Consider the following 27,641-nt stretch of genomic DNA (forward strand, 5'->3'; position numbering starts at 1 on the left):
CTCCTCGCTTATTGGCCTCTCCAACCCAACATGGAGGCGCCCTACGCAACTTCAAGTGCCTGCTCTCCCCTAGCCAATCAGAGGAAAGATGCTGCTGGATCCCGCCTCTTTCAGGAGCACCATTGGCCAATCAGAGTACGCCGTAAAAGATGAGCGCGGAAAAGGTGAAACCAGCCGGCCCAATGGCAGCGTCTCAGTGTGTAGGCTCCGCCTCTCGGCGGACAGGCCGCTCAGCAAGGGAAGGAGAGGCAGCGCTTCAAGGTGGGTGCTCAGGGGTCAGCTGTTAGAAGCCGGACCTCGGCGGCGCGGCGTCGGGGGGTGAGTGCGGTGCTCTCGTCGGCCCCGTCGACTCTGCGCCAGGCTTCATCTCGGTCTGCTCACGACGCGCGGCCCGGGTGTCCTTCAGCGCGCCGCGAGCGGACGCGTGACCCGGCACCGTCAAGGCGCATGCCCCGCCCGCGTCTGTGGGGTCAGAGGTCACGGCGAAGGTCGGGCAGATGTTGGGCTAGGTGCCTGGCGCTGGAGTCAGCGGTCCTAAGAGATGGGCCCGAGACAAGTCACAGATCACGGGAAGGGCACTTTCGAGCTTCGGCCAGATGCCAAGCTCTGGGCATGTACACCTCCCTTCGTTCTCGTGGCCCCCATTCCACAGATGAGAAAACATGTCAGATGACCTCCCCCGCCCAAGGTCACTTGGCAGGCTAGGAGACCGGTCCAGAAGGACCTTGATGCTGGGGAAAAGAATTTGGTCCTGAGGGTTATTTAAGCCTTTAAAAGGGTTTCCAACGGGGGTGGACTGTGGGTGTGCAGGAGTTCCACACCGGTCCCACTCTCTCCACCCCTCAACCCCCATTGTGTGACTTCGGACAAGTCACTTAACATGGCTGAGCCTCAGCTTCTCTGTGTCTCTCACGAGGGATCCTTGTAAGGACCATATGACAGTGTGTGTGACCCCCTAGCCCAGTGCCTGACACAGTGGGCTGTCGGTGCTGGTGGCTGCTGGCCAGCTTGTTTGGGTCAGCTTTGGGGAGGATGAACAGGGGAGGGGAGAGGTGGGAGGCAGGAGCACCGATCGGGGAAGAGAGGAGGGATGGATTTTAAAGACTTCTTAGAAGGTGAGCTAGATGGAACTTGGGCCCACAGATACTCCCTAAATCTTAGCCTCGCTGAGCGGAGTCAGGTTTGGAGGGCTGAGAGGTGCCACACCTGGGAACAGGGAGGCCTTGTGTGCCTCTGACAGGAATGGGGGGAATAGGAGACCAGGTGACACATTGGGGTCAGGGCTCCCGCAGTGCCAGACTTCCTGCGGGGACAGGTCTGGGACCCACCCGTGTCTCCCTCCGTTTTCACGCCCGCAGATGCACTGCCTGACTACAGCTACGCTGCTTCGGGCCCTGGCCCAGGCCGCACGTGCAGGTAGGACCAGGGGAGCCTTTCTTGGGGCGCGGGGGGGCCCAGCCTCCCGATGTGAGGCCGCCGCTGACAGCGTCATCCCCCTCCTTCCAGGGCACCCCAGTGGCCGGAGCCTCCACAGCAGCACGGTGGCAGCAACCTACAGTGAGTCCCGGGGCACCTTGAGCCTCATTCCTGATCAGGAATTTGCCAGAGGCAGGGGAGGAAGCCTGGGTTCTAGTCCTGGCTTTGCCAGAGGCTCCCCCTCTCTGAGCCTCCGTTTCTGCTCTGTCATGACGATCAAGTTTGAGTATGATTCATGGGGGCAGGGTCTGTCAGTTAGGGGGTGGGGAGCCTTCCCTGTGGCCACACAGGGGCATCTCAGAGCTACCCTGCGTGGCACAGGTGGGAGGGGGTGTGTTGGGGCAGGGGACTGCCAGGTGTGAGCCTTGGGTGTGCATCCTCCTCACCAGGACCCCACCACCCAAGCCCCTTCCAGCCCCCTTCAACTCCTGGGCTCAGATGGCTGCCCAGACACAGGGAAAGGTGGGCAAGGATTGGCCAGGGCCAGAGGCAGGCCTCTCCGAGCTTGCTGAGGTGGGAAGTTTTGGTGAGCGAACAGGCCCTTGGGGGGAGGTCCAGCTGGAAGGAAGACCAGGCCCTTTTTTTTTTTTTAATTTCTTTTTGAATGTTTATTTATTTTTGAGGGAGAGAAACAGAGCCGGAGTGGGGGGGGGGGGCAGAGAGAGAGGGGAGACACAGAATCCGAAGCAGGCTCCAGGCTCCGAGCTGTCAGCACAGAGCCCGACGCAGGGTCCGAACCTTTTCTCCTTGAGTCGGGTTCGTGGGGGACTTGGGCATGTGCGGCTGTGAGAAGCCCTATCACGACGGCCCCTCCGCTCACCTCCCCTGCAGAGTTCGTGAACATGCGGGAGACCTCGATGGACATGAAGTCGGTGACCGACCGGGCGGCTCAGACCCTGCTGTGGACTGAGCTCATCCGAGGTGGGCCCTGGGGGGAAGGGGCCGCACAGGCGGGGCGTGGGCACAGGTTGTTGGGGGAGGAGGGGCCCCCACCCACCACCACGCCCATGCTGCCCACAGGCCTGGGCATGACCCTGAGCTACCTGTTCCGGGAACCGGCCACCATTAACTACCCGTTCGAGAAGGGCCCGCTGAGCCCACGCTTCCGGGGGGAGCATGCACTGCGCCGCTACCCGTCCGGAGAAGAGCGCTGTATCGCCTGCAAGCTTTGTGAGGCCGTCTGCCCCGCCCAGGTGAGCCACTGCGGCCCCTGCCCTCGAGGAGGAGGCTGCAGCCTGTTGCGGAGAGGGGGAAGCTGGGCAGCCTGGGGCCCGAACTCTGGTCCCCCTGCTGGCTGTGTCCCCAGGGAAGCCCCTTTCCCTCTCTGAGTCCTGTTGCCGGGCCGGTTCAGCGTTAGTGAGTCATCGGAGGCAGGCTTGTGGCCCTGAGCGGGCCGCGTGACCCACGTGACACGACCCACGTGGGTCCCGCGCCTGGGCATCTGGTCAGCGGCGTGAAACCTGGGCTTGGGAGCCACGGGGCGGCCCCTGAAGGTCTCCGCTTTTGCCCCGAACACAGCAGCAGTCTCAGGAGCTGTGCACGTGTGCCTGTCACAGCGCCAGCCCTGAGGACACGCGTGCCGCAGCTGAGGCCCTCCCTGCCCCTGGTTGCTTCTCCTTGGAGCCCCCGGCCCCAAGTTCTGTTGGAGGGTCCCACATGGACCACCCAGAGGCGGGGGCTGTTAGGGGAGAAACCGAAACATCAGCTGAGGCTCCTGGGCAGGCCCGTGGGCGTGCCCAGCCGGAGCCCCAGCGGGCACCGTGGTCACTCGTCACCACACAGTGATCCCGCCCCCCCTGCCGAGGCTGCTCCAGGCCATGCGCGGTGGCCTCGATGTCTCTGATCCAGCCACCCCGGCGCACAGAGAAGAGTCCCCAGACAGCAGAGGTGGTAACAGTCACCGGGCAGTGAGCAGCGTCCACGGATCAGGCATTGTTCCAGCTCATGACTTATCTTTACATCAGTCTAGGGTGCAGAGGTGATCATCCCTGTCTTTATAGACAGGGAAACTGAGGCACAAAGAAGCAAGGCTACCAGTCTAGGGTCCCACTGAATGTGGGCATTACACTGCTGGGGGGCACGTGAAGGCCTTTGGCACACCCTTGGAAGGTCCTTCGGGCTGTGGGAGGTTGGCCTTTTCCCTGCTGGCACACAGCCGTACCCAGAAACTGAGGGTTAAAGACCTACCTTCGGGTCTGGGCTTTGAGCCTCACTTGCTGTGTGGCTTTGGGAAGCCCCTCAACCTCTCTGAGCCTGAATTTGCTCATCCCTCAAAGGGGGATAACCAGACATAGATGGGAGAGCTGTTCAGCGTGCAACCGACAGCCATTGGGCTAGTCCTGAAGACCCCTCTCCGGGCTACAGGCCCTGCAGTGAACTGAGTAGGCAACAGACCTCCCCTCGTGGGACTTAGGTTCTCAGGCGGGAGGTGGCGGCAGTTAACAAACAAGAAAAATGTCAGCCAGGGCACACGCTAGGCTGTGTGACGGGGGCCTCCTGGGAGGGGCGGCAGGGAAGGCACATCAGGCTGAAAGTGGGTGGCAGGACCTGTTCCGTGGCCCCAGAGCAACCCCTCCAGGACAGGGCAGACAGGGGACAGGAACGAAGGGTAAGGAGTGCCCCGTGCCCCTCTCCCAGGCCATCACCATCGAGGCCGAGCCGCGGGCCGACGGCAGCCGCCGGACCACGCGCTACGACATCGACATGACCAAGTGCATCTACTGCGGCTTCTGCCAGGAGGCTTGCCCCGTGGACGCCATCGTCGAGGTGAGTGGGCATGGGGTTGGGTGAGGCCGGGGCAGCGGCGCCTTGGAGCCACCTCACGTGGCCGCCCCGCCCCCGCCTGCAGGGCCCCAACTTTGAGTTCTCCACGGAGACACACGAGGAGCTGCTCTACAACAAGGAGAAACTGCTCAACAACGGGGACAAGTGGGAGGCCGAGATCGCCGCCAACATCCAGGCCGACTACCTGTACCGCTGACGCCCCCCGCGGCCCAATAAAAAAGCTCTGCCCTCCCGCACCGCCTCTGTCCTGAATCCCGGCCACGGCCTGTGGACTCCTCCCCAAGACAGGTCCTTCAGTGGGGCCACCAGAGGTGGCCCGGCCTCCCTGTGGGACTCTATGGGCCCCTTTGGGGCTCCCTGTGGCTGTCAGCCCAGAGCGGCCCTGCTGCACACCCGTCTTCCGGGCGATGCCTCTAGGCTCGGCCTGGGGTCTGCTATTCCCATAATCCTGGGTGCCCACAGGGTCGGGGCTGGACCTGCCCTTGCCCGAGGGCCTCCCACGACTCCACCCTACGGATATGGAGCCTGCCAGAGCCTCAGGCAGAAGTACATCAACCGCAGAAACTCAGGCCAGGGCGTTGTCCTCCCTGGGGGCAGGGAGAGGCCTGCTGGGGGTGGTGGGTAACTGTCACAAGGAGGTGACACAGACCCCGCTGCGCCTGAGCTGGCCTTGTCTCATCTCCAGCCACATCCCCTTTCCTCCCCAAGTTCCCCAGGCCGGGCTGCCGGCTTGGCTTCTGCTTGCTCAGAACTTCCGGCTTCGCAATCCCGGCAGCGGCGTGGTTTCCCCGTGGGGCCACACGCTAGCCCCGTGTGGACAGAATCGTCAGAGACGGCTCCCTCGAACTCAGTGCCAGGGCCTGCGGAGGGACTTCAGTATATTCTCAGCTGTGAGCAGACAGCTCAGAGAGGTGAAGTGACCGGCTCAGAATCACACAGCATGCGTCCGATGAAAACTAACTCGGTCGGAGATCTGAGTCCCCCTCCTCCGTCATTTCCAAAAGTACTTTTTACAAAACACTAACCACCCGTGATGTTTCACGGAAAGAAGGGAGAGGAGGGTGTTCTGTGAACCAGTCAGTGCGGGAAATGCCCCAAGTGCCCTCTTTCTGTGATAGGCACCGCGTGTGACCACGTTCAAGGCTCTGAGAAGGCCTGTAGCAAAGAACCCCAGCCTTTCCCCAACTCGTTCCCCAGGACACCCCTTTTTCTCCTCACTGCTGCTAGCTGGGCCATCTGGTGCTGAGGTGGCCCAGGACCCGCTTGGGCCCCCACAGCCTAAGGAACAAGGTGCAGAGCTGAGGAGTGAGTGCGGGCCTGGAAGGGAAGACCGGCCCCCGGGAAGTGTCTGTGTGCCTTGCCCCCGGCCAGCCCCGGTGGCTGTGGGATGCCGAGCTCTGCAGTAATGAGGCAGGCTTAAAACTCCTAAATCACCTCTAGGGGCGCCTGGGTAGCGCAGTCGGTTAAGCGTCCGACTTCAACCAGGTCACGATCTCGCGGTCCGTGAGTTCGAGCCCCGCGTCGGGCTCTGGGCCGATGGCTCGGAGCCTGGAGCCTGTTTCCGGTTCTGCGTCTCCCTCTCTCTCTGCCCCTCTCCCGTTCATGCTCTGTCTCTCTCTGTCCCAAAAATAAATAAACGTTGAAAAAAAAAATTTAAAAACTCCTAAATCACCTCTAATTTCACTTTTCCCAGGTAGAACCAGCATTAGATAATTGTCACGGAGCCTATATTTGTACACAGAGAAACAGAACACTTCTAAAAATGGATCAGGGGGCGCCTGGGTGGCTCAGTGGATCGAGCGTCCAACTCTTGATTTCAGCTCAGGGTGCGATCCCGAGGTCACGGGGTCGAGCCCTGTGTCAGGCTCCGTGTTGAGCGTGAAGCCTGCTTGAGAGTCTGTCTCTGCCCCTCCCTCTCCCGCTCTCGCGCTCTCTCTCTAATTAAAAAAAAAAAAAAAAATTAAAAATGAGTCAGGCTATCCAGCTCCTGACTGGATTCTTCCCCCTTCTGACTTGTCAGAAACTGCGCGCGCGCGCACGCGTGTGTGTGTGTGTGTGTGTGTGAGTGTGTGTGCAGCACCTCTAATGCCATTTTGTAACAGTGGGGTCCTGGTCTCCCCTGCACCAGGAGGTATTGACCTGAGGCCCCCATTGGTGCTGTTTGGTTGTGTTGAGGGGTCCTCCCCACCCTGGAAATAGACCTACAGTGCCCCAGGATGGGGGCCCCCACTTTTCAGAGGACACTGACCTTGGCCGTACTTTCCACCCCCAGCTCTGGGGCTCCATCTGCCCACCACTCCACCCCTCAGAGGACCTTGCCATGTGGGATTCAAGGATCACTAGAGTTGAGGGGCCCCTTGCACCTCCTGTCCCCGGTGGGTATGGTCCTGGCCCGTCCAAAGTGCAGGCAGCCGGGCAGGTGTGAACCTCAGCTCAGGGGTGCTGGGGCAGGACCAAAGTCTCCAGGGCGCCCCCAGCTGCAGGGGGGGGAGCGACAGCTAACATTGGGTGCGCCCAGCCCTGAGTGGAAGGACATAACATGGCCCGGCCCTCCGTGTCCTGTTGCCATTGAGGAAAAAGGCCCAGAGAGGGTGAACACCTACCCAAGGGCACAGAGCACTGGGCCTGGAGCTTAGATCCCTACCCCGGGTGGTCAGAGGCAGGAAGGTGAAAGGATCCGGTGCAACTGTGGTCTCATGAGAGGCGGCGGCGGTCCCGGAGGTGAGGGAGCGTGCGGGGGACACACGGCTCTTGGAGCCCAAACCTCAGCGTGTTGGCGTCCCTTCAGCCATAGGCCTCTAGGCTGGGGGGGGGGGGGCGTCCCATGCCCTACCCCGGCCGCCTCCCCGCACCCCTGGCCACGTAGGCGTGCGCGGTCGGCGCCGGTCTGTGTCCGCGCTCTGGTCTCTGGGCCCCTCGGCACACTCCTCCAATGGTCCCCCAGGAAGTTAGGGCGGGCGGGGTCGCAGCCGGAGCCCGGCGACTCTCCCAGCGGCTCGCGGGACTCCGGGTGGGGACTGCGGGGCCCGGACGGGACGGGGCGGGGCGGGGCTTCCGTGGTCCCGCCCCTCGCGGCCCCGCCCGCCGGGGAAAGTGAGTTGCGTGGGCGCCGCGGCGGGGAGCGCAGTGCCGGGAGCGGAGCGCAGAGCCGAGGGGCGCCGCGTGCTGCTGGCCCGGGGGTGAGTGCCCCGGCAGGGGTCTGCAGAGCCCGCAGCCCCGTCTGCCACCCTCGCTTCGCCCTGCGCCCGGAAGGGGATCTTGGAACCCCCACCCAGCTGGATCAGTGGATGAGACTCAGTCTGCCGGCCCGCCCGCCGGGTGTCAGGCCTTGGTGGGGGCCACAGTGGCGAGGAGGAGGCGGGGGGGAAGAGAAGAGGAAGAGGAAGATGGGGAGTTAACAGCCACTAACTACTGAGCCCAACTCCGCTGGGCCTGGTGGCGCGCTGGTGGCGCTCAGAGCTTTCTCTGTGGCATCTTCCTCGGAGGGCGGGACCCATTCTACAGATGAGGAAATTAAGGCCCACCCAACTACAAAGAGGGAGAGCTAGAGGCAAATAGGGTCACTCCAGCTCCAGAGCCTACTGGTCTGGAATAGAAGAGGCCTCAGGCCCTCCCCTCCGGTCCAGCTTTCACCTCTGGGTCAGGGGCTTAGAGGAGAGATCTGGGGGTTCCTGGAGTTGGCCTTGGCCTCAGTCCTTGAGGGACCAGAAGGAGGGGATATAGAGTGAGGAGAGGGCTGCAGTCTGGACCCTGAAGGCCACAGAACTGAGGAAACTTCATTTGCTCCATCAAAGGGACTGGGGTGGCCCCTGGCCTGGGTAGGGGCCAGGGAGGATGGGGGGAAGGGGTGAGCCAGTGGAGTCCTAAAATGTGGGGGAGGGGTCTGACCAGCTCCCTACACACCGGGCGCACCCCAGCTTGTCCTTGTCGCCAAGGGAATTGCCGAGGGTGAGGCCCTGTGAGTGAAGGGTGCAGCGTGGGGCCGCTGGACCCTTGGATCCCCAGACCTGGTTCCCTACAACCCTCCAGCCTTTCAGGGTGCTCAGGGCAGAGAACACATATTTCCTCTGAGCACATATTGTGCACTGGGACTTCCAGACCCGCAGCCCCAGGGCCGGGCTCCTGCCTGGCTCGGCCACCTGCTGACCACCTGATCCCAGACCTCAACTCTCCAAGTGCATTGACCCGTCTGTAAAACAGGCCTACGGGGTCCTCTCCCCCCAGGATTGCCGTTAGGCTCAAGAGGTAGTATGGGTAAACTCTCATTATTTTTACTCCCTACCCAGGTCCTGTCTCTCCTCGGGCTGGCCAAGTCCCATTTACCCAAAGAGGAAGTGAAAGTCCAGAGAGGGTGAGAGACTCCCCCAAGGTCACACAGCCAGTCACAGTTTGGGCGGGGCTCTGAACCCTGGTCCCTGGCCTTCTGGGGATGGAACCCAGCCCCTCCTGCCCACCCCTCCCTGTCCAGGGCCCAATGCTTCTGCGGCCTCGGGCTGCCTCTCAGCCTTTTCTCCTCTTCCAGGCTGGGGCCGGGGCTGCATTCCCTCATTAGACTGAAGTAACCCAGGCCCCGGGGGGGCGGAAGTGACCAGCTGGGCTGGCCCCAACCGGCCCAGACAGCCGGCAGGGCCTTCGGTGCCAGTTGGTCACCCTCTCAGTTGGGGACCTCACTCGTGTCTGTCCCCTTCCCCCACAGTTCGAGAGCTAAGGAGACTGAGTCCCACAGAGGGGAAGTGGCTGGCCCTGGGCCCCCAGAGCGGGGGCCGTGGAGTCCTGGCTTGTGGGCCAGGGCATCTGCGGGGCCTCCTCCCTCGGCATTTGGGCAGGGCCCCGGCGGGCCCTTCCTGCCCGTGTCAGTTTCCAGTTTCATTTTGTGGATTTCGACACCTGGGAGGCTGTTCCGCCCCAGTGTAGACAGCAGCTGCCAAGCAGTCCGGGCCTCAGGGGCATGTCTGCCGCCAGGCATCTCGGGCCTCAGTGAGGGGAGCCGGCGGAGACCCCACCCCCTCAGCACACACCCAGACACCTCAGGGAGGGAGCAGGGCTCCAGCTGCCCGTGGGGACAGGCCCGACCTCAGTGCTGGGTGTCTGGGTCACGGATGGGCGCTCCCTGGTGTAGGAGGACAAGGGCTCATGGCCAGCAAGGGCCGTGGCACTTAGGAGGCCGGCTGCTGGAGGTGACCCTTGGCCTGGGGCGCCGAGGGTGATCAGGATCCCAGGTGAGGGCAGGCCACAGAGGAGGGACAGTGGGAGCAGAGGGCAAGTGTGAGAAGAGCCGGTGCCACCAGCGGTCAGGGGTGGGTGTCCGGGACAGCGCAGAGGCCGCTGGGAAAGAGCTGGAGTGAGGTCGGTCCGCTCCCAGTTGCACGCTTATTTCCTGTGTGACCGCAGCACCCCTTTGAGGCTCCCAGGCCTCAGTCTCCCCGTCTGTCAGATGGGGTTGGTAGCGGGACCTTCCATGGATTGAGCCGCGGCGGACGGAATCCCTACTCGACGGGGAGCCGTCTGTGGTCCCCGCCGACTGAGCCCTCACCCCCTGCCCGTCCCACAGGACCATGGGCTCCATGTTCCGGAGCGAGGAGGTCGTGCTGGTGCAACTCTTCCTGCCCACCTCCGCTGCCTATACCTGCGTGAGCCAGCTTGGCGAGCTGGGTCTCGTGGAGTTCAGAGACGTGAGTGGGGCCGGACGCGCGTGGGGGCGGGGCTTGTCCTTAGGCATCCTAGATGGTGCGCCGCCACCCCCACACGGCCCCTGGCTGTGCCTGAATCCCAGCAGCCTCTGCCGTAGGCCCTCTGCTCCCTGAAAGGCCAGCCTTACGCACGGCTGAGGCCATCTCGCCTCCTGGGCCCCGTCACACCGTCCCCGGGGCACGCAGAGCCTGGTCCGTCTCCAGCTGGGCATCTGGAGGTTCACGGTGTCCTCACACCTTTTGGTGGGGGGAGGGGGAGGCAGCCATGGCCTGTAGAGAGCCAAGCCTGGGCCCTTGGGTGGGGACCTCCCCGGCCCCCTCCCCAGAAAACTGACGCCTCTGTGCGGCAACCACAGCTCAATGCCTCGGTGAGCGCCTTCCAGAGACGCTTCGTGGGGGATGTTCGACGCTGCGAAGAGTTGGAGAAAACCTTCTGTGAGTTGGCCCCGGGCCCACATCCCAGGCAGGCTTCCTGGGGGAGGTGCCAGTCGAGCTTGGCCTGAAAGGAAGAGTCCTGGTGCCCCAGGTGGAAGGCAGAGAAGAGAGGTCCAGGCCAGGCCCTGCAGAGCCGGGATAGGGCAGCTGGGGTCTGTGGGGGCGTTCTTGACAATGGGGCTTGCTGGGAAGAGACCTCGAATACCGCCTGAGGGCCTAGGAATTCATCCAGTGGTTGCTGGCAGCCACCATGGTTTCTAAGCAGGGGAGGGGCTCAGACAGAGCTTTCTTTGCTACAGATGGACTGGGGTGGGCAGAGGCCAGTATCCAGGGGCAGGTGCCCCAAGGAGCTGCTGCTTCTCTAACCCGGACAAGAGGGACCCCTGCCCTGGACCACCACTGTGGGGCCCAGGCCCTGGGCAGGGGCCGTGGCCAGGGCACTGGAGCGGGCAAGCAGCCCGCACAAGCTTGGGAGGAGATACAGGCTTGGCCTGGGGTTTTTCTGGGGGTCTTGGATCCAGTGAATCGATTAGCTGGTGGCCAGCGGAGTTTGGGGCGGCATCCGGGACCCCCTAGACATCAGGCAGCCCTCGGCTAACGGTGGCCACTAGCCGGTGTCGGCCCCCGGACGGCCTCCCCTGACCCCGACCCTCCGCACCCAGTGTTCCTGCAGGAGGAGGTGCGGCGGGCCGGGCAGGTGCTGTCCCGGCCGGAGGGGAGGCTGCCCGCGCCCCCGCCCCGGGACCTGCTGCGCATCCAGGAGGAGACGGACCGCCTGGCGCAGGAGCTCCGGGACGTGCGGGGCAACCAGCAGTCCCTGCAGGTCCAGCTGCACCAGCTGCGGCTGCACGCTGCCGTGCTGGGCCAGGGCCGCAGCCCGCCGGTCAGCTCCAGCCCGGGGAGGCGGGGAGGCTCGCGTGGGGCTGGGGGTGCCAGGCCCGCGTCCGGTCGCGGGGCTCACGCTGCCTCTCGGCTCCCAGTTGGCAGCCACCCACGCCGACGGGCCCTCGGAAAGGATCCCCCTGCTCCAGCCCCCCGGGGGCCCGCACCAGGACCTGAGAGTCAAGTGAGTAGGGGGCGCTTCAAGCGTCTCAGCCGGAGGCCCTGACTGACTCCTTGTCCGGCGCTCTCCTCGCCCACCCTCAGATTGCCCCCCGGCCTCCTCCTTCTGGCCCAGAATTTCCGTGGCTCGGGGCGGGTTCTCCTCTTTTTTTTAAATGTTTATTTATTTTTGAGAGAGAGAGAAACAGAGTGTGGGCGGGGGAGGGGCAGAGAGCGAGGCAGACGCAGAATCCCAAGCAGGCCCAGGCTCCGAGCTGTCGGCACAGAGCCCGACGCGGGGCTCGAACTCACGGACCGTGAGATCACGACCTGAGCCGAAGTCGGACGCCCAACCGACCGGGCCACCCAGGCGCGCCGGGTTCTCCTCTTCTGGGCCCTGCCGGGGTGGGGAGGCTCCGGCCTTCTCCCTGGGAGCAGGGCACCCGTGCCTGGCAGACTGTCCCGAACAGGGGGCCTGGCCGGGGCTAGGTAGGGGGAAGCTGGGGCGGCCCCCGCCCAGCCCGGCCGGCCCGGCAGCTTTGTGGCAGGTGCCGTGGAGCCCTCCAAGGCCGCCGCCCTCGAACGCCTGCTCTGGAGGGCCTGTCGTGGCTTCCTTATCGCCAGCTTCCGGGAGACAGAACGGCAGCTAGAGGACCCCGTGACGGTGAGGGCCGGGGAGGCCCGGGCTGGGGGTGCGTCCCGGGCGGGGGGCCAGGACCGCAGGTACAGTGGGCCCCCCTCCCGCAGGGCGAGCCTTCGACGTGGATGACCTTCCTCATCTCCTACTGGGGCGAGCAGATAGGGCAGAAGATCCGCAAGATCACGGACTGGTGAGATCTGGGGGGGGGGGGGGGGGGAGGGGCTGGGCGCCCACCGCGCTTGTGCCCAGGCCCCTGCCTGTCACCGCCCTGTCCCCCGCTCTGGTTAGACTCCGCCTCTGCCCAGCCGGAGCCCCCTGGGCCTCCCCTCACGTCACCCCTCCTCCCTGCCAGCTTCCACTGCCACATCTTTCCGTACGCGGAGCACGAGGAGGGCCGCCTCGGGGCCCTGCAGCAGGTGCAGCAGCAGAGCCACGAGCTGCAGGAGGTGGGCGCTGGGGGCCGGGCCGGACGCCCCGCCCGCCGCACCCCTGCTCCGCCTAACCCCCACCCCGCGCCGGCCGCAGGTCCTGGGGGAGACGGAACGCTTCCTGAGCCAGGTGCTGGCCCGCGTGCAGCAGCTGCTGCCGCCCTGGCAGGTGCAGATCCGCAAGATGAAGGCCGTGTACCTGGCCCTCAACCAGTGCAGCGTGAGCGCCACGCACAAGTGCCTCATCGCCGAGGGCTGGTGTGCCGCGCGCGACCTGCCCACCCTACGGCAGGCGCTGCAGGACGGCTCGGTGAGTGCGGCGGGTCTCCCACCGCCCCCTCTGCCAGGCAGGTGCCCGTTCCCGGCGCCGTGCCTTGGCCAGGCCCCCCCCTCCCCTTCCTCCGGGGAGGCTGCCCTGATGGCCTCGGCCATCCCGAGGTCGTAGAAGCCCTGGGACGGTCCAGAGCACCCTGGAGGCCAGCTCAGCAGGCCCCGGCCCGGGGGATCTTGGGCCGTCGGAGGGAGCCTCGGGTTACGCATCCGTGAAATGGGTGTCACGGCCGTCTGCCGGCGCCCCGTCGGCTCTCACGTGTGGCGATGGGGCTCCCTCTCCTGGGTCAGCTCATCTCAGGCTCTCCCTGGATCTCCCGCGGCTGGGGCAGGTGGGGCTGGTCGACCTCTCTCACAGAGGGGAGGAGCGGTCCCGAGTCTCCCAGGCGCCCGCCCAGGGAGCCCCGCCTCTCCATCCGGGTCTGGCTGGGCGCGTGGAAGGGTCCCTGAAGGTCCCCGCCCTCGGTCTCATCCCTCTGTCTGTCCACCCGGTGCCCCAGAGCGAGGCAGGGGTGAGTGCCGTGGTTCACCGCATCCCCTGCCGGGACATGCCCCCCACGCTCATCCGCACCAACTGCTTCACGGCCAGCTTCCAAGGCATCGTGGACGCCTACGGCGTGGGTCGCTACCAGGAGGTCAATCCCGGTGAGAGCCGTGGAGCCCCGCGGTGTCTCCCCACTGGGCCCGTCCCGCCCTCTTAAGTTGAGAAGCACGCTCCCAGCATTCCGGGGTGGGGGTGGGGGTGGGGGTGGGGGGCAAGGGGAGGCCGCGTGGGAACTTTGTGTTTATCCCCAGCAAACCCCCTAGCGAGGCTTACGAGGGGTCCAGCGCGGGGCTGTGCAAAGAACAGGTTTTGCCGTAGAAACAGCTCAGGTTTGAGGTCCCGCTTAACTTGGCACATTTCGTCGTTTCTCTGAGCCTCACTTTCCACATCTGTAAAATGGGACGCATAGTTCGGCCCCCAGAGCGGTGCTGGGAAGGCTGCCCGTCGTCAGATCGCAGGGCAGCAGTCCTTGAGGCCAGAGTTAGCCGGCCCACTGATGCGCTTTTAGGCCGCACCGTGTTGGTGAGAAGCGTGAATTGGGGGCCGTCGGGCTCTCCCAGGAGCACACCCTGAGGTGGGGACTCAATTAAAGAGAGGTGCTCCTGGGAGAAACCAGTCAGGGACCGCAGGGGCAGGGGGGAAAACTGAGGGCTGGGGAGTCGGGGGGGCCACAGGGGGCTGGCTCTCCTCCCTCCCCAGCCCCCTCTGCAGTCCTGGGGCACCTGGTCTGTCACCTGCCTGGTTCTTCTCCCTCCAGACACGGCTCTCCCTGCAGCGGGCTGGCTGCAGTGTAGCCAGTGGCCCAGCGGCCCCCGTGTCACCGGGTGGGGACCACGGTGGGTCTCTGAGCCCAAAGAATGGGTGTAGGAGGTGAACCACGGTGGGGCCCGTTTTTGGAGAGGACTTAGTAATTGGCCAAGGAAGGGTCCTGCCTCACCCAGGGGGCTAGAGGCAGGGTGCCGGGACCCTCCCCGAGGTGGCCCAGGCAGGACGTGAGAATGGAACCATCGAGTGAACGGTGATCAGGGCCGCATGCAGTCCTTCGGGGCCTGCCGTCCCGCGGGGTCAGCATCCTGGAGCTCGACCTGGGCCCCTCCCGTCTCGCGTGCTCACAGCTCCTCCGTGTTAACAGAGGCCAGTCCAGCTAGGGCAGCCTGACCACCAGGCGGCCAGTTGACAAAATGCCCCCAGCTCTCGGAGCAGTCACTTTGGGGGGTATCAGTCCGCCAGGGCTGGTGCAGCAAAGCACACAGGTGGGGGCTTAAACCACGGGCACTTCTCGTCTCCCAGTCCAGAGGCTGGAAGTCCGAGATCCCCGTGTCCGCAGGGCCGCTTCCTTCTGACGGGGACTCCGTTCCAGGCCGACTTCTGTGCTTGGCTTGGAGACGGCCACCCTCACGTTTAAGCGGCACTCTCCCACGGAATGCGTCTGTGTCCGAATCCCCCCCGCCCCAATTTTTAAAGTCTATTTTGAAAGAGAGCGTGAGCATGAGCAGGGAAGGCGGAGAGGATCCCAAGCAGACTCCACGCTGTCAGCACAGAGCCGGACGCGGGGCTCAAACGCACAAACCGCGACATCATGACTTGAGCCGAAATCCAGAGTCGGACGCTTAGCCGGCTGAGCCACCCAGGCGCCCCCAAGTTTCCCCCCTTTTATCGGGACGCCGTTCCTAGCGGGGTAGGGCCTGTTCTGCTGATCTCCTTTTCCCTTGATCACGTCTGTAGAGACCCTACCTCCAAATTAAGGCCACTCTCTGAGGGACTGGGGGTTAGTTAGGACTCCAGTGTATCGTTTTGGAAGGGACACGACTCCACTCCTCACAGGGATGTGCGTTGTGGTCCTCGTAACACCCGTTAGGGGTTTTTCCCATTTCGCTGAAGGGAGAGTGAGACGTCAGAGGTTAAGCGACCGGCTGGGCCTTCTGGAACTTGCCATGTGTGGGTCAGGACTGCCACCGGGCTCTCTGTTCTTTCCGCGTGTATGCTTGTAGCTCTTTTAACAGCAGCAGGACCCGGTTCACATCGAGTGCTGCGGCCCACCAGTACTGCCCTGATAAACTCCTGGGCAGCAGCTCTACGAAGCAGCGGTATTGAACCTCCGGTTTATAGATGTCGGAACGGAGGTTCAGAGAGGTTAAGTCGCTAGCCCACCGTCACACAGCCAGGGCTCTGGAACGCAGACACACGGCCTGGCGCCCCTGCCTCGCCAACGCCCGTCCACGTTTCCTGGGGTCCCGGGGCCTGTCCCTGGGGGCCCTGGCTGACCGCCTGGCCCCTCTGCCCGCAGCACCCTACACCATCATCACCTTCCCCTTCCTCTTTGCCGTGATGTTCGGCGACGTGGGCCACGGGCTGCTCATGTTCCTCTTCGCCTTGGCCATGGTGCTCACGGAGAACCGGCCGGCCGTGAAGTCGGCGCAGAACGAGGTGAGGGCCGGCCTGGGGGGCCGGGTGGGTTGGGGGCCCGGGGCGGTCCCTCACGGCGCCCCCCCACCCCCCCATCCCCAGATCTGGCAGACCTTCTTCAGCGGCCGCTACCTGCTCCTGCTCATGGGCCTGTTCTCCGTCTACACCGGCTTCATTTACAACGAGTGCTTCAGCCGCGCCACTGCCATCTTCTCCTCCGGCTGGAGCGTGGCGGCCATGGCCACCCAGTCGGACTGGAGGTGAGGCCGGGCCGCGGCACCACAGCCCCCCCCGCCCCCCGCCCCCCGCAGCCCCCCGCCCACCCCGTACTGTTGCCACAGTGACGCGTTCCTGGCCCAGCACCCGCTGCTCGCCCTGGACCCCAACGTCAGCGGCGTCTTCCTGGGACCCTACCCCTTCGGCATCGACCCCGTGAGTCCCTGCCACTTGCCACGCGGGGGGGGGGGGGGGGTGCGGGCAGGTGGGAGGGCCGGGCCGGGGCTCCTCCGCTAACCCTGACCCAACCTTGACCCTGACGTTAACCCTAACCCCCCGCCCCCGCCCTTCAGCCATGCTCACCGAGCCCCTCCCGAGTGCCGGGCCTGGTGCCGGGTACAGGAGGCGCGGGGGTCCGGAAGGACGAGGGGCCCCCCTCGCTTCAGAAAGGGGAGAAGCGTATGGTAGTAAGGGCGGCCCTCGGCTTGCTCTTGGCCTGCTGCGCCGGGCACCGTTCCGTGCCCTTGATGTGATGTGATGGGATACTTAGACAGCCCCGTCAGCACCGTCCCCATTTCACAGATGAGGAAGCAGAGGCACAGGAGATCACAGGCTCAGTGTCCCCTAGCTAGGAAGAGCTGGGGTCTGGGCCATTCCCCTCTGCTGCCCCACAGCGGGCAGGTGGGCCACAGATGTGCCGAGGCCCCACGGGGGCAGACGGGCCGCTGAGGGACTCGGGCGGGGAGCCCCCCCCCCCCCCCCCCACCGCGTGACACCCGTCCCTCCTGCCACCCCAGATCTGGAGCCTGGCCGTCAACCACCTGAGCTTCCTCAACTCCTTCAAGATGAAGATGTCCGTCATCCTAGGGGTCACCCACATGACCTTCGGGGTGGTCCTGGGAGTCTTCAACCACGTGTGAGGGCCCGGGCTCCGGGGGACACCGGGGCAGGCGGGGCCGGGGCGGCCCGGTGGGTGACCCGGCGACCCCGCCCTTCTCCCGGCGCAGGCACTTCGGCCAGTGGCACCGGCTGCTCCTAGAGACCCTGCCGGAGCTGGTCTTCCTGCTGGGGCTGTTCGGCTACCTGGTCTTCCTCATCGTCTACAAGTGGCTGCAAGACTACGCCGCCAGGGCCGCCTCGGCCCCCAGCATCCTCATCCACTTCATCAACATGTTCCTCTTCTCCCGCAGCCCCACCAACCAGCCCCTCTTCCACGGGCAGGTGCGCAGGCGCGGGGGTGCCGGCCCACACCCACTACGGGGCCACTCGGAGCCTCGTCTGAGAATCGGGGACGCGAGTCAGACCGCCCCCCTCCGGGGAGCCGGGGAGGTGGAAGGAGGGCCGGCGCAGCGGGTGCTGGAAGCTTCCCCCCTCCGAGGACTCCTTGCGGAGCCACGTCCCCGGGGGAGGGGCCGGCCGCAGGCTCTCTGGGCCCCGGGCTGGGTGCGCGGCGCGGCTCAGAGAGGGCCGGTGACTGGGACCCCCTCCCCCGCAGGAGGCAGTGCAGTCAGCACTGGTGATCCTGGCCCTGGTCACGGTGCCCGTCCTGCTGCTCGGCACCCCGCTGTTCCTGCACTGGCGGCACCGCAGCCGCTCGCAGAGGGGGCCCGCTGGCCGACAGCCGGTAGGGGGGGCGGGGGGGCGGGGGGGTTGCCGGGAGGTTTGGCCCCACCCCGGCCTCCTCTCGGCCTCCGAGGGGCTGCGAGCGGGCGGCGGCGGCGGCGGCGGCGGCGGCCGGGGCCCTGTCCCTGCTCATGCCACCTGCTCCCCACCCCCAGGATGAGGACAAGTCCGGGATTCTGGACTCCTCCGATGCATCCGTGGCCGGCTGGGGCCCTGATGAGGAGAAAGCGGGGTGCCCGGAGGACGGAGAGGAGGCCGAGGTGGGTGTGGTCTCCCCGGGTGTGCGTGTGGGGTGCCGGCCGCCTCCGGGCCCGCCCCTCACAGCTGCCCGCCCCTCAGTTTGTCCTGTCCGAGGTGTTGATGCACCAGGCCATCCACACCATCGAGTTCTGCCTGGGCTGCATCTCCAACACGGCCTCTTACCTGCGCCTCTGGGCCTTGAGCTTGGCCCACGCCCGTGAGTGACCCGGTCGCGGCGGGAGGGCTGGCCGGCCGCAGCTCGAGTCCTGGCTGCCTCTGACGCTCAGAGCTGCTGGCTGGGTGGCCTGGGCGGGTCACTTCTCCGGGCCTCGGTGCCCCCTCTGTAAAGGGAGGATGTTGGAGGAGATCCCCCACCGGCTCCACAGGAAGGCGGGCTGCCGCGGGGGCTGGGCGGGCACCCCCTTGGCCCTGGCCTCCACTGCTGCCTCCCCGACCCCCCAGAGCTGTCGGAGGTCCTGTGGGCCATGGTGATGCGCTCGGGCCTGGGCCTGGGCCGCAAGTTGGGCGTGGCAGCCGTGGCACTGGTCCCCATCTTCGCCGCCTTCGCCGTGTTGACCGTGGCTATCCTGCTGGTGATGGAGGGGCTCTCGGCCTTCCTGCACGCGCTGCGGCTGCACTGGTGAGCGGCCCGCCTGGCCGGCCCGGGGTGGAGGGGCGCAGCGCGAGGGCCAGGGCCTTCCCCTCACCGGCTCTCCCCTGCTCACCCCCAGGGTGGAGTTTCAGAACAAGTTCTACTCAGGCACTGGCTACAAGCTGAGCCCCTTCACCTTCGCTTCAGAGGAGGACTAGTGTCTGTCTGTGGCCGCACCCCGGTCCCTGCCCTTAGCTCCGGAGACAAGAAATAAAGATGTACGGCTGGGAACTGCGTGTCAGTCCTGTCTGCGGTGCCGGGGGCTGGGCAGGCAGGGCCGGGCTCTGGGCATGCGCCGGTCCCACCCCCACGGGACTCCCGGTGTCGTGGGCCCCGCACCCTGCTTTATGCTCGTCTCCCTCGTCCCCTCCTTTGCAGCTGAGGTTGGTGCAGGGTACGGCGGGGTGGGAGGCCCTGGTGTGGGATCTAGAGCCTTGAGAAGTTGGGGAGAGGCCCCACGGCACATCTGCAGTAATCCCAGAGCCTTGGGGTGAAGTAGGGGCAGAACTAGGACCCAGGAGAGATGTTTCTAGCACATTCTAGTTCCGAATGAGTGTCTTACCAGGCTGAGCTGGTGGGGGGTGAGCTCCTCATCCACGGGATGCGCAAACTGGCTGTGAGAGAACGTTCCGGATACTCTGGGCATGAAGGGTGATGTCTGGCACAGATGGGCCAATACTTCCACGCCCTGGTGCCAGCCCCACCCCAGGCACTCACGATGGTCCAAAGCGAGGACACACACACGCACACGCACACGCACGCGCACACGCACGCACGCATTCCACACGGGGCAGTGATTACATACATACACACGCCACCGTCCTGCAGAGAAGGGCTGAGGCTGAACTGGCCTCCGGGCCCCACCGCCCCTTCAGGGGAGGTTGTGGTCTCTCCCATCCCTCCCTGGGTGACCGGTCCTGTTCCCCTGAGGCCATCCTCCGGCTGGTGGGGTGGATGATGGCATTTCACATGTCTTTCTGGCCTGGGTCCCCCCACCGGCTAGAAGGCAGCACCGGTGCTTCTCAGAGGCCTTGCTTGCTCGGGCCGAAGAGCTGCAAAGTGGTTCTTCCGGCAGGAGGCCCCGGGAACAAAGGCCGCTTTGAGGCCAGCGAGGCCCTGGGCACAGCAAGCCGGGTGGCCTGGCGCTCATCTGGCCAGCTGCTGGGAGGAGCCCGTCCCCTGGGTCCAGGACTGCCCCGCTCGGAGTCCCCAGACGCGGTGGGGAGGGTGTGGCTGGCGGGGCCACAGGGCAGAGCCTGGGTGGGCACAGGAAGGAGGGGGGAGCATCGCTCTGGGTGAGAGCTTACGCAGGCGTGAGGGACCGTTTATTGCTCAGATACCAAAACACATTCACCTGGTTAAAATTTTAAATGTCTAGAAGGGTGAATCGTGGAAAACGTCCCTCCTGCCTTGGCCAAGCAACCGTTCAGTTTCCTCCGGGATACACCATTGCTTCCAGTTTCTACATCCTTCTAGGGGTCTTTACGGGGATGGGGGTGGGTTGGGAGCCTTGCCTGACACTTAGGACACGCCCAAGGGTGACAGTGAGAAGCGGTTTGTATGCTTTTATTGTTTGTATAGTACAATCTCTGGTAGCAGAAACGTGTGCACAAAATAACAATTCAAATAAGAGTTCAGAGTAAAAAAAAAAAATCATCCCAAAGGACGTTTAATATATATGGGTGTCACAGGCCTACTGCATCCACACCCCCACATTCCGTATACTGGCTGCTCTTTCCCACCAGAATGACCCGTCAGGGACCCGGGGGGGCAGCGAGGGCGGGGGCACCTGGCCGAGGGCCGAAGCCGGGCCTCCGGCGCCCCACGGCCCCCAGCAGAGGGAGCCCCCGGGCAAGACGATGCCAGGGCAGCCAGCCCGGTCACAGGATCCCCGAGCAGAGGCAGAGGAGGAAGAGAAAAGCTGCAGACGTTCGGGCCAAACCCCGCTTTCCACGGGGAAGGCAGCCGGGAGGCGTGTGTGTCCCCAGGACCCCACACTGCTCCTCGGCCGGCCGTGGGCTCTGTGTGGGCCACAGCCGCCTGCCCGCCCCGAAGCCGGGGTCAGAGAAGCACATTCAGTTACGGAGGAGAGCAGGGCGGGGGAAGCGCCCGGTTAGGGGGCGACGCGCCGGCCTGACCGGTCCCCGGGGGCTACGGTCACGGGACGCAGACAACGGCTCACCCCCCTCCCGAGCCGTCTGCGGTCTCGTGCATCCGCCACGTGGACCAGAAGGTGAAGGAGCAGCTTCGGAGACTCGCGGCCGGGCCGCAGAGCGACGTCACAGTCTGGCCCGGCTGACGGGCCACCCTCGGGAGCGAGCGGCGTCTACACACATCGTTCGCTACCCCAGAGAGCCTGGCTGCCGTGCTCACAGCCGTTAATTCACATCCTTGAAAAAACCAACGTTAACCAAAAAAAGTACCCGCAGGAACACGGTTCACTCTTGCTGTCTGCCATATCTGACTGAAAACTTCAGGCCCCGGACACAAGATGCCTTGCCTAGATTAAAAGGATTCTGAGATATTGCACTATTGTACTATATTTCTGCTTCCCGATCTCATCGCAGAGTCCTAGTGAAATCGTAAACAAGATATGAAATAAATGTTACTCAGTTTTAATACAGTCTTTCGTATCATACACATCTGTGTTGGGCAGCGAGACATCCGAGCCTTCGTGCCGCAGGTACGGCAGTCGGAGCACCGAGGGCCCCTCTGGCTCGGCCGCCCCTGCACGGTCCAGGGATGAAGCCGCTGGCGCCTCCCACACTCACACCCCAAGCTTCCTCTTCTGGTCGAAATAGGCATCGAACCTTGCCTGGGCATAGTCCTAGGAGACACAAGGAAGGGCAGGCTCACCAAGGACTCCCGCCCAGAGCCGCCCACGTCCCGCACACCCCCCCCCCCCCGCCCCCGCAGGGCAGGGCCCCAACCACCAAGGGCACAGAACAGAACAGCTCCGGCTGCCGCAGGCTGTCCGGGAGCCCAGGCACCAAGCTCAGTCACCCTGGCCACCCTGGCCCTGAAATCCAGACGGGACCCCCGCCTACGTATTTGTGCGCTGCCACGGTGTGCCATCTTGTCGACCGGAACGCTGCAGACGACGATGCAAACAAAGGCTCCCCTCTCAAAGGAAAAGGTCCCGGGGGTGTCAGGAAGCAGAGGACAGAGGTGCAAGAAAGGACGCACCATGGGTTTTCTGGAACCCCCTACGGCATGATTACTGCCCAGAATGAGAGAGGGAAGTAAGAAAAGCTGGTCTCGCGTTCTGGGCATTCGAGAACGAGAACGGTCAAGCCACCGTGTGTCTCTGGGCCTGCTCCCCCATCCATCCGTCGGGGTGGACGACGCGATCTCTTAAGCACCTGCTCCAAACTGAAAAGCGTGTGACGCTAACTGCCGGAAGATCACAGCATCGCTGTTCACAATTCGGTGTTGGGGTGTAACTTCTATGCCACAAAAATTAACTCCTTCGTGCACACGGTTGGACAGTTTTCACAAACGCATACATCGAGTTCAGCAGCACCACCACAGTTACGATAAAGAATATTCCGGCACACTCGAGTTTCCACGGGTCCCACCCCGCCGCCTGGCCACAGGCAGCCTCTGAACCGATTTCGATTTCCATAAATGGAGTCACCCGGTCTGTACCCTTTTGCCTGGCTTGTTTCACTCAGTGTAACGTTTCTGGGATTCATCCGTGCTGTGGTGAGCATCTGGGTCCATTCTGGCTTACTGCGGGGTACTTCTCCATCATCTGGACCTCACACGGCACATTTATCCGTTCATCCGATCGGCATGGAGGGTATTTCCATTTCAGGGCTATCACACAGAAAGCTGCTGTGAGCATCCGAACCCAAGTCCTGGCGTGGACGTATGCCTTCACGTCTCCTGGATCCATGATGCCACAGTAGACTATTGGGCTGTACGGTAAACGTGTGGCCGGACTGTCTTCCAGACCGGCCGGACCCTCTCACCAGCCCCCTCGGCAACGTATGCCCGTTCCGGCTGCTGCACATTCCTGCTAACGTCTGATATTGTCAGGGTCTTAAAGTTTTAGCCACCATCACAGGTGTGTAGGGAATCACACTGAAGATTTGATTTGCATCTCTTTTTATCACTAATTACAGCATGCAGACAAAGAGATGCGTACTGGCCGTTTGTTTCTCTTCTGTGCAGCGTCCCAATCTTTTGCCTGTTTATAAAGGAGGTTTGGTTTCTTGCCAAGTTGTGAGTTCTTTCTATATTCTAAATACAAGTCCTGGTCAGATACAAATTTGCAACATCTTCTCCTGTTTGTGCTTGCCTTTTTATTTTCTTAAGGATGTCATTCAAAGAGCCAAAGTGTTTCATTTTGATTAAGCCCAACTTACTTTTATGGTCGGTGCTTTATGTAACCTAAGAAATCTCTGCCTCGGTCAGGAAGCTTCTCTCTTGTGTTTTCCAGACACGTGGTGGTCTGAGCTTTTACATTTAGGTCTGTTCTCTCTTTCAAGTTAACTTTTGTGTATGGCAGGAGATCAAGGTTCAGTATTTTTTCCATATGGCTATTTAGTTGTTCCCACATCAGTTTTGAAAACATAACCCTTTCTTTCCCCCAACGAATTATTGCGGCCCTTCTGTTGAATACTGGTTGGCTCTACGTGTGAGTCTATTTCTGGGCAGTGGACTCTGCTCCATTTGACTGACGTCCGTCTTTCCACCAATGCCACACTGTGTCGATACATCTCGAGATCAGGCAGAATGAGTCTTCCGACTTGGTTCCTTAGTTTTAGTTTCACATAGATTTTAGAATCAGCTTATCGGTTTCTGCCAAAAAGCCTGTGGGGGTTTTGACTGGGATCGTGGAGACTCTGGAGATCGGTTTGGGAAGAACAGACTCTTAATACTGAGTCTTCTGAAGCCATGAATGTGGTCTCTGTCTCCATTTAGGCTCTCTTAGCAATGTTCTACAGCTCTCAGTACACAGGTCATGCACATATTTTAAAAACCTTATCCCTAAGTATTTCATACTTTTATGCCATTGTCAATATAGTGAAATTTCATCTGTAACTATTTCTACCATATAGGAATGCAGCTGGTTTTTATACACTGCCCTTGTATCCTGTGACCTCAGTAAACTCCCTGCATAGTTCAGCTTTTCTATTGATTCTTTTATATTTACTCATGTACATGATCATGTCACCTATAAAATAAAGGTAGTTTTTCTTCTTCCTTTCTTTTTTTTTTTTTTTAATTTTTTTTTTTTTTCAATGTTTATTTATTTTTGGGACAGAGAGAGACAGAGCATGAACGGGGGAGGGGCAGAGAGAGAGGGAGACACAGAATCGGAAACAGGCTCCAGGCTCTGAGCCATCAGCCCAGAGCCTGATGCGGGGCACGAACCCACGGACCGCGAGATCGTGACCTGGCTGAAGTCGGATGCTTAACCGACTGAGCCACCCAGGCGCCCCTCTTCTTCCTTTCTGATTATGAATTCAATTTATTGAATAAATATATGGTCATTTGTTATGTCAGTTTTGGTAATTTGTATCTTCTAAGACATTTGCACGTGCACACTGTCGATCTGTTGGCATGAGGTTATTCATAATATTCTCTTACCCTTTTTAGCATCCATAGGATCTGTAGTGATGTCTTCTTTATACCTGGTATCAGTCATGTGTCTTCTCTTACTTGCTCAGTATAGCCAAAAGTTTATAAATATTATTGAACTTTTCAAAGAACCAACTTTTGGTTTCACTGACCTTCTCTCTCTTTTTTTTTTTTTTCCCATTCATTTTCTATTTCAACAATTTCTGCTTTTATTTTTATTTAGTTCTGCTGACTTTGGGCTTAAGCTTGTTTTTCTCCTTCTAGCTTCTTAAGGTCACTGGTTTGAAAACTTTCTTATCTAATACAAATGTGTAACCTTCCAAGCCACAAGTTTTTAAACACTACTCGAACTACACCTCACAAATTCTGATATACTGTGTTCCCTTATAATTTTCTTTGAAATATTTCGTTTCATTTCTTCTTTGATCCAGGGCTTATTTAGATGTACTGTTTAATTTCGAAATAACTAAGAAGTTTCAAGATTTTGTTGTTGTTGATATCCTATTAAATTCCACCAGGGTCAGAGTATATTCTCTGCATTTCAATTCTTTTCCACTTGAGACCTATTTTCTAATGCTCAGCATATGGTCCATCTTGATGAACATTCCATATTCAATGGGCAAGAATGTACCTTCTGCGGTGGGCATCAGTTACGTCACGCCGGGAGAGTGCTGTCCACTCCTCCGTCCCTCCTGCTGCTGTGTTTCTGGCTCTGCTGTCACCAAGGGAGGGGGAGGTCTGCTCTGTGGGTCCGCCTCTCTCTCCATCAGTTTTCTCAGGTTTTGCTTTACGTCTTTTGAAGCAAGAAAGGTATGGACGCATTCACGATTTTCTTAATGTCTTCTAGATCAATTGATTCTTTTATTATTACAAAATTATTCTTTATCTCTGGTAGTATTTTTTTGATGTCTACTTTGCCTTACAATAATCACTTGACCGTGACTAAATCTGCTTCAAAACTCCATACTCCCCTTCTCTGGCCTGAGACCACCTGTGCAGCACCAACCCTTCCGCCTCGTACAGGACTAGGGGATCAGAGAACTAGTCACTCCCACCTCCTGTCTCAAAGCAAGGTGCTCACTAGAGACTTTACATGCCCCTGCCCTGGAACACGCTCCCAACACTCACCATGGGGCAACAGAGGGCTTAACTCGAGGTTAAAACTGTCTATGTCAAGGACGCTTCCTAAAGTTAGAAGAAAATGACAGCCTGGCTTGTCAAACTTGCCTGCAGCAACCAGGACGGCTCATTGAGTCAGCACCAGCCGCCCGCACGACGTGGGGTGCTGCAGGCCGGAGAACGGAGCCGTGACAGCTGAGGAAAACACAGAGGCAGACCCCATCGTGTTCCTTCACTCGCTGTCCCCTGCGTCCGAAGGGACTGAGGTCAAGGGCTGGACCTCCAGGGTCCGATTTCTACATCCCCCAGGCGAACCACAGGACCACACAGCACTTCTCTGGAGCAGGGAAGGCCTGGCCTGCTGGTCACCTGCCTTTGCAGATGCGGAGCCAGTGAGATTGGGTTAAATTATGCAGCCTTTAACCCTCAGCTTCCTGGGCTGAGCCTGCTGTCCTGGTGCCGGGTCGCCTCATTCACAACTTGCGGGGGCACAGGGAGCCCTCTGCAAAGAGCGGTCATTTACCACCAAGCATTCACAGACATCGTTAACAATTTTCTTTCTGAGAATAGAAGAGAAAACCACCCCCAAAACATACCATGTACCCAAATTCAATGGAAGAAATCTTGGCCTGTACGATGGACCAAAGTCCCCAGAAGAAATGGGACGCAAGGGCAAACCTGTAATTACAAGAGCAGGAGACGCACGTGAGACGGGCGGCACCAGCCACAGGCCCGATGACGGGATTTCCTGCAGGTGGGCGTTTTACCTCCTCTGGATGCAAACTGGGTCTGCCCTGGCCAGCTCGGTGGGATTACACGCCACAGGGAGCGAGCAGCTGGGAGCACGGCCGCCGGCTCCGCCCACCTCTGGCTGGGGGCGGGTGGACTTGCCGAGTGGGACGGCGACAGTCACACAGTCACGGGACTCAACGGGGGCCCTGGGGGCCACGCAGGCAGGCACGGGCTACGCTGGGAAAGAAACGCTCTCCGCTACACGTGTGAGCCCACGGCACCAGCAACCCTCAGGGCGCACTGTGCAGCAAGAGGGGGAAAATGCAGGCCTCTGCATAACTCACCACCCTTCCTGGAGCTGGATGCCGCCCCACCCTCACCCCTGCCCTCGCAGCACAGCGGTGAAACAGAGGAGGGTGTGACAGTCCCCATCTCTACGCTGCACCATGGCCTCGGTCACCGTGAACCCACACACGTGCCCCCTCACAACAGTGCCTGTGGGCTTCACTGAATGCTCTAGTATCCTCCTCACCCCTGCTTGTACTCCCTGACCCTCTACATGTCCCTTGGGGCTCCCCTTCCTGTCTGGCTCTCCATTTTTCTATTTTCTATCCATTCCCGAACCAGAGAGGGAAGCTCCGTGCTGCAGGGGGAGCCCCGGGGACGGCAGGGCTGGCCACATGCTCAGCAACAGGGGTGTGGACACTTCTGAAGACCAGGATCTGGAAGACATGATCTGTGCTAAGTGGGCTGGACAGAACAAGGTGGGTCAGAGGTACGGAGACATTTTTAGCAAGAATCTCCTGTTGTAACAGACCCCAAAGGATGGGAGTAACTCAAGCCTCCAGACTTGGGAGATGAGTGTGTATGATACACAGGGGTCTGAACCTTTACAAAATCCAGAAGTTTCTCAGCCCTGCTTTGAGAGCTGCTGAAACAAAGTTAAACAAGCAAGACTCAGAACCAATGCTCACAATCTGTCATTATTTTTTAGAAGAAACACATTAATGGATGGTGCCCACCATTTCACGAGCATCGGGCGACAAGAGGGTGCAGGCCCTGGATGGCACGGCCTTGTTCCGCTGAGTCTTACACGTGGATTACAGTTTGGGGCACCATCCAAGCCTCCTGACCTTGTGCACTGACCCTGCTCCCCACCCCTGCCGTGAGCTGCAATCTGGAGAGGTGTCAAATGTTCCCCTTTGGACAAAGTACAAGTCCTAGAGACGTGTGTTTGTAGAGAAGCTCCTAAAATACTCAGGATTGCGAGCAGTCACCCCAATTATATTCTGGAACAGGACAGCTATCTTTATCAATCAATGAAAGGAAACAATTACCTATTGACTTCAAGCAACATCTCTTCTTCTATAATGCACTTTTCTTCATTACTGAGGTTTTCAAATTCATTTTGGAATGCGGCCAAGTAATTGGAAATAAAGTGGAGCTTTAAAAAAAAGGAATTACATCAGAGTCAGTGATGGTTAGACAGATGGTGTCGACAGCTGTCAGGAAGCACTACACGTCCAGTGGACACCCCGCATCGCCAGAGACGCCTGGAGAAGGCCCAGCCGAGCCCGAGCAGCTCTGTGCCAGGCGTGGGGAGTGTGGAAGCTCGCCGATCCGGCAGGGAGCTCCAGCTTGCTGTCGATGCTGTCTTGTTGGCAAGACTAGTACGGGAAATTACGATGACTTCCAG

General features: G+C 61.2%; 3 protein-coding genes across 9 annotated transcripts in view; 2 read left to right on the forward strand and 1 right to left on the reverse strand.

The window, feature by feature from the left end:
* The first annotated feature begins 204 nt into the window (after nucleotides 1–204).
* Nucleotides 205–4,496, forward strand: NDUFS8 (NADH:ubiquinone oxidoreductase core subunit S8). 2 transcript variants are annotated; one of them, XM_030333636.2, is made up of 7 exons: nucleotides 205–261; nucleotides 1,359–1,416; nucleotides 1,507–1,557; nucleotides 2,308–2,397; nucleotides 2,497–2,669; nucleotides 4,114–4,242; nucleotides 4,325–4,496. In XM_030333636.2, the coding sequence occupies exons 2-7, from the start codon at nucleotides 1,359–1,361 to the stop codon at nucleotides 4,454–4,456; spliced, it is 633 nt and encodes a 210-aa protein (XP_030189496.1). In that variant the 5' UTR covers nucleotides 205–261; the 3' UTR covers nucleotides 4,457–4,496. The 2 variants fall into 2 exon arrangements, with proteins under 2 accessions (XP_030189496.1, XP_030189497.1); XM_030333637.2 differs by having other exon boundaries at nucleotides 226–318.
* Nucleotides 4,497–7,368: 2,872 nt separating this feature from the next.
* TCIRG1 (T cell immune regulator 1, ATPase H+ transporting V0 subunit a3) lies at nucleotides 7,369–18,736 on the forward strand. 5 transcript variants are annotated; one of them, XM_030330739.1, is made up of 21 exons: nucleotides 7,418–7,439; nucleotides 8,547–8,611; nucleotides 9,812–9,932; nucleotides 10,307–10,385; nucleotides 11,048–11,268; nucleotides 11,366–11,451; nucleotides 11,964–12,090; nucleotides 12,174–12,256; nucleotides 12,419–12,512; nucleotides 12,592–12,804; nucleotides 13,325–13,469; nucleotides 15,656–15,795; nucleotides 15,877–16,034; nucleotides 16,116–16,206; nucleotides 16,788–16,906; nucleotides 16,998–17,211; nucleotides 17,486–17,614; nucleotides 17,769–17,873; nucleotides 17,953–18,070; nucleotides 18,316–18,493; nucleotides 18,585–18,736. In XM_030330739.1, exons 3-21 carry the CDS (start codon nucleotides 9,816–9,818, stop codon nucleotides 18,661–18,663), a joined length of 2,496 nt encoding a protein of 831 aa, XP_030186599.1. In that variant the 5' UTR covers nucleotides 7,418–7,439; nucleotides 8,547–8,611; nucleotides 9,812–9,815; the 3' UTR covers nucleotides 18,664–18,736. The 5 variants fall into 5 exon arrangements, with proteins under 5 accessions (XP_030186600.1, XP_030186599.1, XP_030186604.1 ...); XM_030330740.1 differs by lacking the exon at nucleotides 8,547–8,611 and having other exon boundaries at nucleotides 7,369–7,439; XM_030330744.1 differs by lacking the exon at nucleotides 16,788–16,906 and having other exon boundaries at nucleotides 16,135–16,206.
* Nucleotides 18,737–21,189: 2,453 nt separating this feature from the next.
* CHKA (choline kinase alpha) overlaps nucleotides 21,190–27,641 on the reverse strand; it is a 62,041-nt gene continuing 55,589 nt past the window's right edge. For both annotated transcript variants that reach the window (XM_030330746.1, XM_030330745.1), the window contains 3 exons: nucleotides 27,283–27,389; nucleotides 25,810–25,891; nucleotides 21,190–21,332 (listed from right to left, as the gene is read on the reverse strand). In XM_030330746.1, the coding sequence (XP_030186606.1) occupies nucleotides 21,273–21,332; nucleotides 25,810–25,891; nucleotides 27,283–27,389 (249 nt within the window). In that variant the 3' untranslated portion in view covers nucleotides 21,190–21,272. The remainder of the gene's footprint in view (nucleotides 21,333–25,809; nucleotides 25,892–27,282; nucleotides 27,390–27,641) is intronic.

Source organism: Lynx canadensis, chromosome D1 (assembly GCF_007474595.2).
Source record: "Lynx canadensis isolate LIC74 chromosome D1, mLynCan4.pri.v2, whole genome shotgun sequence".
NCBI lineage: Eukaryota > Metazoa > Chordata > Mammalia > Carnivora > Felidae > Lynx > Lynx canadensis.

Bases quoted from the DNA above. Each gene is read 5' to 3' on its own strand.
- NDUFS8 (XM_030333636.2), top strand. From the start codon at position 1,359: ATGCACTGCCTGACTACAGCTACGCTGCTTCGGGCCCTGGCCCAGGCC. The intron at 1,558-2,307 runs GTGAGTCCCGGG...CCTCCCCTGCAG, and splicing joins CACGGTGGCAGCAACCTACA to AGTTCGTGAACATGCGGGAG. The intron at 4,243-4,324 runs GTGAGTGGGCAT...CCCCGCCTGCAG, and splicing joins CCGTGGACGCCATCGTCGAG to GGCCCCAACTTTGAGTTCTC.
- TCIRG1 (XM_030330740.1), top strand. From the start codon at position 9,816: ATGGGCTCCATGTTCCGGAGCGAGGAGGTCGTGCTGGTGCAACTCTTC. The intron at 11,452-11,963 runs GTGAGTAGGGGG...CCGGCCCGGCAG, and splicing joins CACCAGGACCTGAGAGTCAA to CTTTGTGGCAGGTGCCGTGG. The intron at 17,874-17,952 runs GTGGGTGTGGTC...CCCGCCCCTCAG, and splicing joins AGGACGGAGAGGAGGCCGAG to TTTGTCCTGTCCGAGGTGTT.